Genomic DNA, 14,239 nt, shown 5'->3' on the forward strand with positions numbered 1-14,239 from the left:
TTTTATAAACAAAAAAACACATATATAGATTTGAAAGGAGGTATAACTGAAGTATAAACAAATGAAAACAATGAAAGAAATGATTTTTTTTTTTTTGGATGCACACTATATATATATATATATATATATATACACATACACACACACACACTTAAATTGGATTTTTTTTTCCTTTGCTTTACACAACCTACAAAACACTTTGAAGAGGCAAGATAATTTTTATTGTGAAACACAGTTTATGAAAAAAAAAAAAAGCTGTAATGTCTTGGTTAGATAAATATTCACCCCCCTAAGTCAATACTTGGTAGAACCACCTTTGGCAGCAATTACAGCTGTGAGTCTTTTGGGGTAAGTCTCTACCAGGTTTGCAAATCTGGATCGTATACAGGTATATTTAATTTGAAATCATGTCAGCCACTTTTATTGCACACAGCTGGAGATAGCAAAGGGGGTGAATACTTACCTAATGAAGACTTTTCAGCTTTTTATTTTTAATTGATTTGTCCCCCCCCCCCCACCCCACCATTTTTTTCACATATTTAAAGTGTTCCCATTTAAATGCATGAAGATTTCAGGTTGTAAAACAAACTGTGAAAACACCCAAAGGGGGTGAATACTTACTATAGGCACTGCACATGTACAGTGTGTGTATTATATATATATATATATATATATATATATAAAATCATTAAAAAAAAATTGTGTAAAGTAGTTTTGAAGAACTGAGAGAAATTTGGTTCCGTTAAGCTTGCTCCCCCGTCAGGTTCACGCCTTGAGCCCCAGGGACCTGGCTGTGTTGAGGACATCATCTCGGGTGAGGTAGCAGCCGCAGAGCTGCCGCAACCCTGTGAATGACTCACGCCCGTGAAGCACACGCCAGTTATCAATGAACAGCACCTGCAACAGCAAGGAGAAACAGCCAGCAACTGCACAACTGTGTGCTCACTCAGGGAGGAAATAGACCTACGTCTATTCTATGAACCAGTAAGAATGTAACTGTAGTTTTGTCTGTTAATGTGAAGATGTACACCACAACTGGCTAAGACATACACGTACTGTGCAGTGCATTATCAAGACATTGCTGAGGTGTTGAGAGCATACAGCCGACCGGCCTCCTCTCATTCATACATTTCTGTGTTCTAGTCTTACGTATATTTATTTGATCTCCTACCGTTTTAGATTTAACAGAATTAAACAGAAAAAGCATACTCAGTGTCCCTGATGGTTTGTACCTTTCCTGGTTTGAGCTTCACCCAGAGCTCATTTTCAGGTTTCCTCAGCTCAGTGGTGAGTGCTCGATGTGCAACATACCAGCGCTGCACAGTATCGTGAGGCACTGTGTTAATGACAGCTCGGTCGTAGTTATTGTACCTGGACACAATTACAGACAGAAACAAACTTTATAGCAAATAACTGTCCATTGGAACAGATTAAAAGGGCAACTTACTTGTGAAGAGCTCTGACTGATGATATCTCTTTACTCTAAAACGTTTTCCTCTTTAATCAGCCGATGTCACAGGGCAATGGATAAACAGACATTCACTGTGCACAATTCACAACTGGCTCCATTTAATAATACTTGTTTATGAGACTGAAAATTCAGTAGCAATGTAACACTTCAATCGTGAAATGTGTCCGACAACAAGAAAAGCTGAACAATTTTGCCACCTCCTTAACTGTTTTTTTTTTTTTTCTTTTAATTTTCATGATACAAGTGATGTTCACACAGTTAAATTTGTGAGTTTGTGTTTGTACTGTGCCTGATGGCACAGGGTTGTGTGATGCATGATGTAAATACATCATCGCTTGTATTGGATTTCAGTCTTGGTCAGTTCACTTCTACTTGAGCCAGTATGTTCTCATACACAAACATTTGCCATACTATTACATGATTAACTGCAGTCGGGAATAAACAAAAAACAATTCTACTCTGAATGAGTGTTTGCCTCATTTGTTTGGTGATGCAGTTTGGCAGGGTGGATGGGTTTTATTCTGCATCAGAGATTTCTCTACTCTACTATTTCTCTTTTCCTGAATACACTTGAGCTATACTTCTGAAACAAACGTGAGGTAGGAGAGAATTATTCAACCTTCAAATTTCCCATTTGCTACTCTTCTTTGTATATCCAGTAGTGGTTACAAGAGATATGGAGAGGCATATTTCAGAATGAAATGAGAACTAGAGATTCCCAAGCACGTCCCGGTCTGTTTTATGGACACTGACGGTAAGAAACACAAGATGCCTTACCTGATCATATAAAGCTCATTGTTCCACGGGTACACGTTGAGGACAGGTCCCACTCCAATCATATGGTTGTGATGGGCTCCCACATTCTCAATGTATTCGTGCTTTATAGGCACTCTGCTGAGCAGCTCAAAGTTTTCTGGGGCTTCTTTCAGAACCTTGTCAGCGCCATGAAACCCATCCACTAAGAGGGTCCGCCCCCCTGTGCCCTCGTGCCTCAGACAGTGGAACACCTGGATACTGTAGCAGGGAAAATAAGGGCTTAAAGGAATGCTAACCAAGGGGTTGAAACCCTTTCTAAACTCTTATTAGCGCAAGCAGTATTAACTCTGGGACCCTTTTCTTTCTATTGAGGACAAATGACTCATTACACAGTGTACTTTCTTACCAGCAGTGCTGTGGTGTCAAAAAGAGTCCTGTCCTTGTTAAAAACCTTTTCCATGAGGAAGGCAAACTGGGAACAGAAAGTGAAAGGGGTCCCTTTCTGATGGCTTCCCCTGAAACAACTGGCAAGTTCTCATGTAGCCTACACTGTGAAATCAGTTCATCTATGCATCACTCACCAATTAAATGAAAATATTAAAAATATATTTTTGCACAGAACAAACACTGCATGAACAGTTTGGACTTTATGCAGGACAAAATCAATATCAGAAATTAATTTCTTGATTATTTGGTGATGTAACATTCAAAATAAAAGAGAATAAATCAAACTGGATAAATATGCTTTGCTAATGACCTTGACATCTTATGTACATCCATAACCAACAGAAGACAGTGTGGTCCGGTGGTTAAAGTAAAGGGCTTGTAACTAGGAGGTCTCCAGTTCAAATCCCGGCACAATCACGGACTCACTGTGACCTTGAACAAGTTGCTTAACCGCTTTCTGCTCCGTCTTTCAGGCAAGACATAAATCAATAAATAAATAGCAAAAATAAAAAAGTTCCCATGCAAAGATGAATCCATGGACATTCATTTAAAGTATGTAATAGTATGTGAGCACTTGGGATTGTACAAATTAGTTCACGTGCTGGGATTCAAGTGAATAACTAATTAGTAATTGAATCCCGGCACAACAGTGTGTGTGTATATATACTATAGAGAGAGATGCACATTTCACTCACTCAGGGTTGTGTGTTCAGGGCAAAATGGGAGAGAGTGAGGAGGAAATAATAATATAGCAATTGCTATGTCATGCTGGAGGACCAGCACGGTACTTGTTTGATTAGTGTTTGTCCCTGTTGGTTAGCGTCTATTCATTTTGTCTGTTTATTTTGGCCCAAAGTGCCATGTTGTTTTGTTCAGCACTTTATTTTCTGTGTGTTATTAAACGTAATGAGCACCGCAGAGTCACAGTTTCACCTGCCAGTACTGCCTGTGAGCGTTTCTTTCTGGCCTGACATCACCCCTAAAGCCAGCCTGTTCAAAATACTTTATTAACCCAATCAGTTTATGCATAAGCATACCAACAAGGCTTAGAATGCAATAACCTCAGTAGTCTCCATGTATGTCACACAGCTTCCATAGCATTGTGAATAGGGTGTTAAACATTAGAAACGAAGTCTGAATGTGCCTTTTGATCTGGAGGAAAAGATGACCGTTCCTTAAGGATTACCACTTTCTTCAGGGAAGTCAGGGGCAGTAAAGCCTGGATCAAAATCTCTTTCAAAGTCTATCTGATCTGATGCTTACCCATTGTGACCAAAATGGCTGAGCAGCAGAGAGCAGCAACTTTATCTTACAGGAAGCATGTCAGACATACTGCTTGTATAACAACTCATTGAACCACACAAGCACCTTTGAAAGCATGGTTTCTGGATGAAAGAAGAGCTATCACTAGACTCTGCTGCAGAAAAAAAACTCAGTAAAGCCTGGCAGCACAGTGTGCCCTGGTATACCGACAGGTCTGGACTTGTCCAGAGGATTTCAAATAAAACAAAACACACAGCACAAGTTAGTGCTCAAAATCAACGGCTGACTCGGATAGCAAGGGCACAACTATGGCTTTTTGGGAGCAAATAACGTTTTTGAAAACAGACATTTAAAAAATCTAGAAAGGCATTATTGTGTATTACCGAAGTGATCCTGTACAAAAAAAGTTAACTAGCACATATATAAAAATAATTTAAAATAAAAGTCTAATTTACAAAAGCATCATAGCATGTCCCAAGTCAAAGTTAACCACTTCCTCATACTCATTACATTAGCACATACCATCAGAAACCAATTCTGCCTGCTTACACACAATACAATTAGAGGATCTACCACCAGCTGTTTATTTAAGACTTGTACAGTATAGTACTGTGCTGCTGTCCAGTATCCAGCAGTGTGCCTATGTATTACAACACCCCACCGCTTCTGTAGTTTTGATTTGTTGTGCATGTACAATGAAACCACTGGAACTCAATAATATTGTCAAAATAGGCGAATTTGATTGGCTAATTTAATTGATGACTTTAAAAAGATCACACATGTAATACATTTAAAATAGTAAGAGAAAAGGAACACATAGCCACAAACGGTAAAATGCATGACTTTTTAGATGTTATTTAGATGGCTAAATAAAAGCAAAAAGTGGTTTAACACTTTCACACGAGTGGCTGTTGTTTCCATTGCACTCACTACTGACCGAAAATTGAAATTCCCACATGCAGAAGTTTTCATGCAGGTAGGTATATGAAGGATATAAATGACAAATCTAAATGTGCACACTACTGTGATACTGTGCTACTGTACAGTATGCTTACCCACAGGGTTCCTGGAAGTATGAGGTGTCTGTGTGACGATCTAACGCAAGTTTAGTATAGGCTGTATCTCCTCTGGAGAAATCAGATGTAAAGTTCCATACTCTGCCATACATAGTTTCCCTGAAAAACACAAAAGAGAAAATACGTTTGTATGCATTATCCAATTGGAGATATTGATTTTTTAAAAAGCATCACATTTTCTGTGACCAAAGCAAACCAGAACAGACATTATAGTGTGTCAAGTGTGAATTTTTACACTTTGGCATTATTATTATTATTTTTTTTTTTCATAGCTTTACTTTATCATAATTTACAAATGAGAGGAGGCCATTTGACCCATCTAAGCTTGATCTCAGAACTTTGTCAAGCTGGGTCTTAAAAGGATCAATGTGATTCAACCTCAAAAACATGACTATTTAGCCCTAAGAGTCTCCTTCCCTCTGACCTGGTAATTTTAAACTAGTTATGAAAGCAGATCTGGGTTCAGGAAGAGAAGAATTTTCATGGAATTGCAGAACGCCGACAGGGGAATGGCGAATAGAGTAGTTTATATATGTATGGATAGTATACTCAAGGACCTTTTCACTCTATTTTTTATTGTTAAAGTAGTTAAAGACTAGTGCTAAATGGGGACATTTTTTTGTGAGAATTCCAGTAATAAGAGCAAAGCTAACCTGATGAGACTGACTCTCTGAGCAACCATCTCAGTGGCCTCTAGAGTTGGGGGCACATCTTCCACGAAGGCAATGCCGTACAGCAGAAAGGTTTTCAGGAATTGTTTCAGCTCCTCGTTGGAGGTCATGAAGCCCTCACAGCTGACGGCAGGCACTTTTGTTTTGTTGTAGATCTCCGAGTTCCAGAGAATCCGGGGCTGGACTGCTCTCTGTTTCTGCCCCTCATAGCTGTTCTGCACAAGCCAGACCAGGTTGAACCGGGTCACGTGACCGTCCGGCCCTGGGAATCCAAAGACAACACCATTGAAAACGTCTTCATTGCCATACAGTCAGCTGTAAAACTTACTGTAGTGATGTATAGTATTCCTGTTTTATGTCCATTTACCAAAAGGATATACAGTACAACATGCTCTATACAGGGGTTCACATAACTGGTACGCAGGCGCACCAATAAAGAAAAATGCAGACTCCCATATTGTCAGTACATTTAACAGGAAAGCATTTGTCATAAAGGCAGTGAAGGTGCTCCTGCTTGCAAGGTGAACCATACCTGCTCAACCTCTTGATTTATTTCCTGGAGCTCTGTCAACAATCTCTGGGAGGGTTCCAATTTAACTACTGTCCCTCCCTGCTAGCTCTATCATTGGCTGCTTCAAGTTTTTATTAAAAAAAGAGTGACAGATGGAACCTCTCCAGTTCATAAGACCAATAACTGTCTTTTAATGGGCACTTGAAGCAAGCAGTGATAGCATGGATTTCTATAAAGCCGTTGTCACAGGCAGGCGAGTGAATAGAGGCCCAGAGACAGACTGCAGTTCAAAAAAATAATACTTTTATTACAAATAAACACAAAATAAAAGGGCACAAGGGCCAAAACAAAGGGATTTAAGCACAAATAGAAAGATACAAAACAAGACTTACAAAAATAAAGGTTTCCAGGCTGGGTGATGCCTTCACTGGATGAGACAAACACAAACACAAACACAAACACAAACACAAACACAAACACAAACACAAACACAAACACAAACACAAACACAAACACAAACACAAACACCAGCTTGCTTCCTCAGCTCCCTCCTCTCCTTGATGGGAAGCTGAGGCCTCCTTTTATGTCAGGTGGCTGGGTGCTGATTGATCATTAAATTACTCTAATCAACCCCAGCCACCTGAACACAATAAACCCAGGCAGGTAGGGGAATTTAACCCCATAACTGCCAATTTATCAAGGGCAGAGCTCTGCTCTGCCACAGTCGTCCATTCAGAAAAAAGGGTTGTAGTTACAGGGAGTGGCATTAAGGAAGTTCGCTTCCCAAACTCAGCGGGGGTGAGGAGGTGTCGATGTTTGAAAGTTGTTCCATTTAAATATGAATTTAAAAGAAAACATTTATTTTACCATTTTACTTAAAATAATATATGTTCGCCCTCAGTTCTATCCTTATATAAATACTGTTGTGCCGTCAAGCTAACGTGTTCAAAAGCACTAATAAAGTGACAAACCGTTTGGGTTTTTGCTTTTGAATAGCAAGGGCAGCTATAGTGGTAAGATATTAAAATAAACAGAACATGCATGATTATTTGTTAACAATTGTAATAACCAGCAATCTGGACTCCTACTTAAACATTCAGAAACTATTGTTGTGGTCTCTGACACTGCCATCCTAACTGTCTGTACTGTTGGAGAAGGAGGTAGAGCTAGACAGCGACTTGGATGGTGACTAGGGTTGCCACCTGGCCCCATAATTCCGGAACACTGTGAGACAGAACAGGATTTTGAAGTTGCCTTTAAACTTAAGTAAATCAACATATGAACTGAGCACTAAACCTTTGCTAAACTGATTCTGGTGATTAATTATCTTGAGGCAGCATGACAATACAATAATAGCTTTTAACAAATGAAATAAATAAGTACATCATCAATATTTATTTATTTAAGTAATAGTTTTAAAAATATATATTTTAAAGTTTCTTTATAGTTTCTAATAGCATAAATTTAGCAAGTACTCAATGTTTATTGCTTTCAGTTTAAGGGCAACTTAAAATATTTTTAAATCAGAAAACTGTCTATAGACGAAACACTCCCAACCACTAAATCTCTCATGCAAACCATTAAAAATATTTGAAGCAGACAAAAAAATACATGTACTTACATATATTCACTTGAAAGTGAATGCACTTTAAAAATACAAACAGGCACAGTAACCAAACCAGCAAGAATGCAGTATTACATTTTAAGCAATTATTAAATACAATGAAAGTCAATCAATTATTTACCATTGGCTAGTTAGTATCCTCTCGTCTCTGGTTCATCTTACACAAGATAAAGAGTCAGGGCTTACAGACAACTTTTCTGGCGTCATGACACTCCTGAAAATCGCAGTTATCTCTTCAAAAAACAGCAATTTCAAGCTATTTGTCAACATTCAGCCAGCTGTCTTAATCTTGTTCACTCGAGCCCTTCTACTAAACTAAACTCTTAAAAGTGTGTGCATATTTGTTTTGCGATGTTGACCGCTGCACTACTACTAACTTACTTAAAAAATGCACATTAAAATAAATGTCTGGGACTTTTCAACAGATCCACACCAACTGCTTTGCAGGCTGTCAATCAAATGTGGCTTGCACATGATTCGTTGTGAGAGGAAGATCCGACCCAAATATTGCATCACAATTACCACTTTCATTTGATTGGGTAAAACCTGTGGCATTTAAAAAAATGTGATCTTAACTTAATACCACCCCCACCCCACCCCCTTTTTTTGGGGCGCACAGTTTGCGCTTATTGTTATTATTCTTTTTATAAATGTACTTAAACCTGGCATTCACACAGGCACAGATTTGGGTGGGCCTGTGTGCAAACTAGGTGGGACACCTATGCATATGGATTATGTTTACAATGTTGGTAACAAGTCTACCAGAGATCTCAGCCAAGACCTACAAAATATAGGACTGTGCTTTAAAATACAATGCAATTCCCTTACTACTCAAACTTAAATAAAACCAACAAACACTTCAATTCTTCAGGGCTCTTCAAACTCACTGGAGTTTTGTAACTTCTTTTCCATGCAATTTGCTGCATTTACCCTTAAAAAATAACTCACAATCAGCAATATAGCAATCTGAGGTCATAACAGGGTTCAGATTGTAATCTTCAGCCTGGCTGTTTACAGTTTGTAGGCATTAAATGAGTTGGAGTGAAACCAGGTTCACAACATAGTCATATACAACAAGGGAAATGGAGCAGATGGCACTGCCAACAACAAACATAATACAGTAGTATCATACACCCCCTGCCATAGATATAGGCTACTGCACAGCACGTCAAAGTGGGACATAGGCATGTACATAGAGTCTATATTATAGACGGACGGACAGTCACCTCCTTATATCCCCTGATACTGATACTCTTGTCAAAAACATGCTTAAGAATCCTAGCAGGTTTTATCACAGCTGGATAAGCAGTCCTCCAGATCTATGTAGAACTCTACAGTGTGACATGCAGATGCACAGCTGCCTACACTCCTGCATAACTGTGTTACAGGGGAAATGCATCCCCACTGCCACAAGAATTAATAACCAGGAAAATGCAACAGTATTTTAAAATTGTCTGGCCTTCAAAACTACCTGACCTACAAACAGGTCTTCCGACAGGTTTGAATTTTTAGGAAAGGTTTAAAAAAAAAGTTTGAATTAAAAAAAAAATGTGTAACAGTATTTATTTCTCAGGGGAACTGACAGGAAAGAATAACACATGTGCACCATTCAAACAGGAATACAGCACTCATTGAGGGGGTAATGTAACCCCTGTGCTGGGATCTGAAGTGCACTGGGATCGTGCATACAGGTTCATATTTTGTGAAGACCACACTGCAGTGGATGCCACTTATTGTTAAGAGTTTCAGCTTATTATTAGGAATTCTGTCAATTTACTATTAAAGGGGTGCTGCTCTTAACACTATTATAGTGCCCTGATATCTTCTAGTGCAACTGTTAAAATAACAGTGTACTATTTAAACTAGTGATCAGATCTGAAAATTAAACAAATTGACATATTTTACAAGGATTAAATATATATCATATATATATATATATATATATATATATATATATATATATATATATATATATATATATATATATATATATATATATATATATATATATATATATATACACAGTACTGTGCAAAAGTGTTAGGTAGGTGTGAAAAAATGCTGTAAAGTAAGAATGCTTTCAAAAATAGACATGTTAATAGATTATATTTATCAATTAACAAAATGCAAAGTGAGTGAACAGAAGAAAAATCTACATCAAATCAATATTTGGTGTGACCACCCTTTGCCTTCAAAACAGCATCAATTCTTCTAGGTACACTTGCACAAAGTCAGGGATTTTGTAGGCATATAGTCAGGTGTATGATTAAACAATTATACCAAACAGGTGCTAATGATCATCAATTCAATATGTAGGTTGAAACACAATCATTAACTGAAACAGAAACAGCTGTGTAGGAGGAATAAAACCGGGTGAGGAACAGCCAAACTCAGCTAACAAGGTGAGGATGCTGAAGACAGTTTACTGTCAAAAGTCATAAACCATGGCAAGACCGAGCACAGCAACAAGACACAAGGCAGTTATACTGCATCAGCAAGGTCTCTCCCAGGCAGAAATTTCAAGGCAGACAGGGGTTTCCAGATGTGCTGTCCAAGCTCTTTTGAAGAAGCACAAAGAAACGGGCAATGTTGAGGACCGCAGATGCAATGGTCAGCCAAGGAAACTTACTGCAGCAGATGAAAGACACATCATGCTTACTTCCCTTCGCAATCGGAAGATGTCCAGCAATGCCATCAGCTCAGAATTGGTAGAAAACAGTGGAACCCTGATACACCCATCTACTGTCCGGAGAAGTCTGGTCAGAAGTGGTCTTCATGGAAGACTTGCAGTCAAAAAGCCATACCTCCGACGTGGAAACAAGGCCAAGCGACTCAACTATGCACAAAAACACAGGAACTGGGTTGCAGAAAACTGGCAGCAGGTGCTCTGGACTGTTGAGTCCAAAAAAAATATTTGAAACATTTGGCGGTAGCAGAAGGCAGTTTGTTTGCCGAAGGGCTGGAGAGCGGTACACGATGAGTGTCTGCAGGCAACAGTGAAGCATGGTGGAGGTTCCTTGCAAGTTTGGGGCTGCATTTCTGCAAATGGAGTTGGGGATTTGGTCAGAATTAATGGTCTCCTCAATGTTGAGAAGAACAAGCAGATACTTATCCATCATGCAATACCATCAAGGAGGCATCTGATTGGCCCCAAATTTATTCTGCAGCATGACAACGACCCCAAACATACAGCGAAAGTCATTAAGAACTATCTTCAGTGTAAAGAAGAACAAGGAGTTCTGGAAGTGATGGTAAGGCCCCCATAGAGCCCTGATCTCAACATCATCGAGTCTGTCTGGGATTACATAAAGAGAGAAAAGCAACTAAGGCTGCCTAAATCCACAGAAGAACTGTGGTTAGTTCTCCAAGATGTTTGGGCCAACCTACCTGCCGAGTTCCTTCAAAAACTGTGTGCAAGTGTACCTAGAAAAATTGATGCTGTTTTGAAGACAAAGGTGGTCACACCAAATATTGATTTGATGTAGATTTTTCTTCTGTTCACTCACTTTGCATTTTGTTAACTGATAAATATAATCTATTAACATGTCTATTTTTGAAAGCATTCTTACTGTACAGCATTTTTTCACACCTGCCTAAAACTTCTGCACAGTAGTGAGATATATATATATAATTCAATGAAGAACTGCAGAACCCCTTACAGGTGAGGAAGAGGGTTTCTTCGTCCACTCGGATGTTTGAAGGCCGGATCCCCAGCTCCACGGCGGCAGTGTCCAGATTGCGCTGGTTTGTTTTCGTGTTGTAACACGAGGCGGAGCGACAGTGATCCCGAAGCCACACGTAGTCGAAGCGCATCACCAGCCCACTGACGCTCAGCTCTGCGAAACAAGGCCATGAGTAACACATACTGGGGTCTGGTCCAATGAACAAAATGACAGGGATCTAGTAGTGGATCACTGCAACAGGCCTAGTAGTGGATCAGTACAACAGGTCTAGTGGTGGATCACTACAACAGGCCTAGTGGTGGATCACTACAATAGGCCTAGTGGTGGATCACTACAATAGGCCTAGTGGTGGATCACTACAATAGGCCTAGTGGTGGATCACTACAACAGGTCTAGTAGTGGATCACCATAACAGGTCTAGTAGTAGATCACTATAATAGGGCTCTCCTTCATGTCCCAAACAATCCAGTGCATATTTATAACATTGTCTTTATAAAGAAGTAAAATCCCATAGAAGCTATTTTAAGAGTAGCTTGAAATTACAGTTTCAATATTTTGATTTACTGACCCCGTGCTATTATTTCAGTCACTCTGACTGGGTTGCAATTACTGAAATACTGGAGTTGTTTTCAAGGCACATTGATCTTTGTTCAAGAGTTGCTCACATGTTCTCGCTGCCTGCCATAGTCACATGTTACCCAGGCTGGACCATCTAGTGTGTCTTTATAGCAGTAATAACTAACTCAGTGTTACCCAAACTACTCACTTCACAAAGCAGTTAACACTGGGCTACAGTAAGTTAACACTTGTTTTCTAAAAAAAAAAAAAACACTGATATTAAAATGCTTCAAATAAAAAACTCCTACATGCACCACAGCTGTTTCTTGTTACTGCAGCATTCCAATTTTAGTTTTACACAAAAACAATGCAGACAGTGGTAGATGTATTTAAGGGACATAAGTTTCTTACCAAAATAATCTTCTCGCAGCTGCCATAGGCAGCTCTTTGAATGTGAGGCCATGTGCTGCCTGCGGTTGGCTGCACAGGGGCCCCTGCTGATTCCGGGGGGCCACAAGGCTGGAGGCTGGGCATTCCTCTTGGGAAGGCAATGCAAGCAAGCGCCAAGGCGGACAAACATGCGAGTGAACGTCATCTTAAAGGAAGAGGCAACAACATAGGAATCACATGAAGGTAACAAACTTTTAGGCTACACATGAACTTTATTATGTCTTTCTTTAGTCCTCCATACTTGTTAATGGTATATGAAATTAAAATAAAAACTGCTGCTAGTCTTTTTTGGGGGGCATCTCGGTGACTTTATTTGAGATTGTTCTGTGATCCTGTTTTTCTTTTCTTTTTTTCAAATTTAAATTTATATGTATTCTTCTACCAACCGAAGGTCCTTACCAAGGTGACAGTTTTATCCAGTTTGCTATTTGATATGTCTGAATCCACAGACATCGTGCGCTAGTGCCCTGCATGGCTTCAGATTAGCTTTATTAACTTCTTAACATGATTGGTGAATGTTTACCATATCCTTATATGTTCACCTTGCAGACCGTGTTGGCTTACCAGTTAGTTTGCATTATCTCTATAGTCGTTTAGCTGCGGACAGCACACTGATTTACTTTCTCCTCCTCCATGCTGACACTGAATGAATAGCAATCCTCCAGCAACTGCCGAATAGAGCTTGCAATCGGAATTGCAAGGTCTATTCCAGCAAATAATCCGCTTTTTCCCCTTTTGATTACATTTAGCTTTTTTATTGATAACATTTAACAAGAAAACCCTGTAAATATGTTTAACATGAGCGTATACAAATGCACGAAAACTAACTTGAACAAAACGTTCCATGTTAAAAACACACGGTAGATTCCTACAGACTGTCAATGTACCAATTTCACTAACTGAATCTAAATAACTTCATGCCAGAAAAATATTATCACGACGTCACATGGCTGCTTTGCGTTAAGAAAAAAACAAGTCTTATTGCACGCCACGAAATTGTTCTGTATGTTTCCTGTACCACGCAATTAATATGCATTTCAAACGGATACGTTTTTTTCCCCTCATAAAAAACAGTACATACCCTAATTTACTGTATGATGCACTTACCTCTTTATTTCAAGTACTAGCCGCCAGTAGCGACGTGCTTTTAAACCAGACCCTCCTGTCTCTTGAATCCTGTTTAAGGAGGACTTCAGTTTTATTGGTGCAACACGTGCTATTCCAGCATAACGTTAAACAGGATTAATAATTAAACAGAACATAAACTTGACCGCCATTACCATTACTATGATGATACTGTTCTGTTACGAACACTACACGCATGCGCCCAATTTATGAAAAAACAATTCCTCTTTCTTCCCTACGCGTTCTAGACGTAATATGTTGCCAGCACTGAAAATATCCTGCGTAATAGGCGACAGCTGTTTTGTGAATACGGTTCGTAATTTGATCTTTGTGAAATAAGTAAAAAATTATAGTATACTTGAAAATGAGGCGCCATTAGGGACATAATTCAAACTGACACCTCATACACTACACACTGAACTTGCATGCGGTACACACTGAAATCGCATACACTACATGCTGAAATCGCATACAGCGGCGCCTCATACTTTTACCACACAACCATGTAATATGAAAAACTAAACATTTTCTCTGGAAATTGTATGGAGCAGTGATTCTCAAACTGGGGGACGCGGACTGTATAGGGAGGGTGGGGGGCGTACAA

The 14,239-nt window shown here is 39.2% G+C and overlaps 1 protein-coding gene across 1 annotated transcript; it reads right to left on the reverse strand.

Moving 5' to 3' along the window:
- Positions 1-658: 658 nt before the first annotated feature.
- tmlhe (trimethyllysine hydroxylase, epsilon) lies at positions 659-13,952 on the reverse strand. The gene is made up of 8 exons (XM_041221030.1): positions 13,618-13,952; positions 12,472-12,655; positions 11,479-11,655; positions 5,667-5,946; positions 4,993-5,112; positions 2,249-2,485; positions 1,233-1,371; positions 659-897 (listed from the first exon to the last, which is right to left on the reverse strand). The coding sequence occupies exons 2-8, from the start codon at positions 12,653-12,655 to the stop codon at positions 766-768; spliced, it is 1,269 nt and encodes a 422-aa protein (XP_041076964.1). The 5' UTR covers positions 13,618-13,952; the 3' UTR covers positions 659-765.
- Between the last annotated feature and the right edge of the window lie 287 nt (positions 13,953-14,239).

The sequence above is a fragment of the Polyodon spathula genome, chromosome 20, assembly GCF_017654505.1.
Source record: "Polyodon spathula isolate WHYD16114869_AA chromosome 20, ASM1765450v1, whole genome shotgun sequence".
NCBI classification, from domain to species: Eukaryota; Metazoa; Chordata; class Actinopteri; order Acipenseriformes; family Polyodontidae; genus Polyodon; species Polyodon spathula.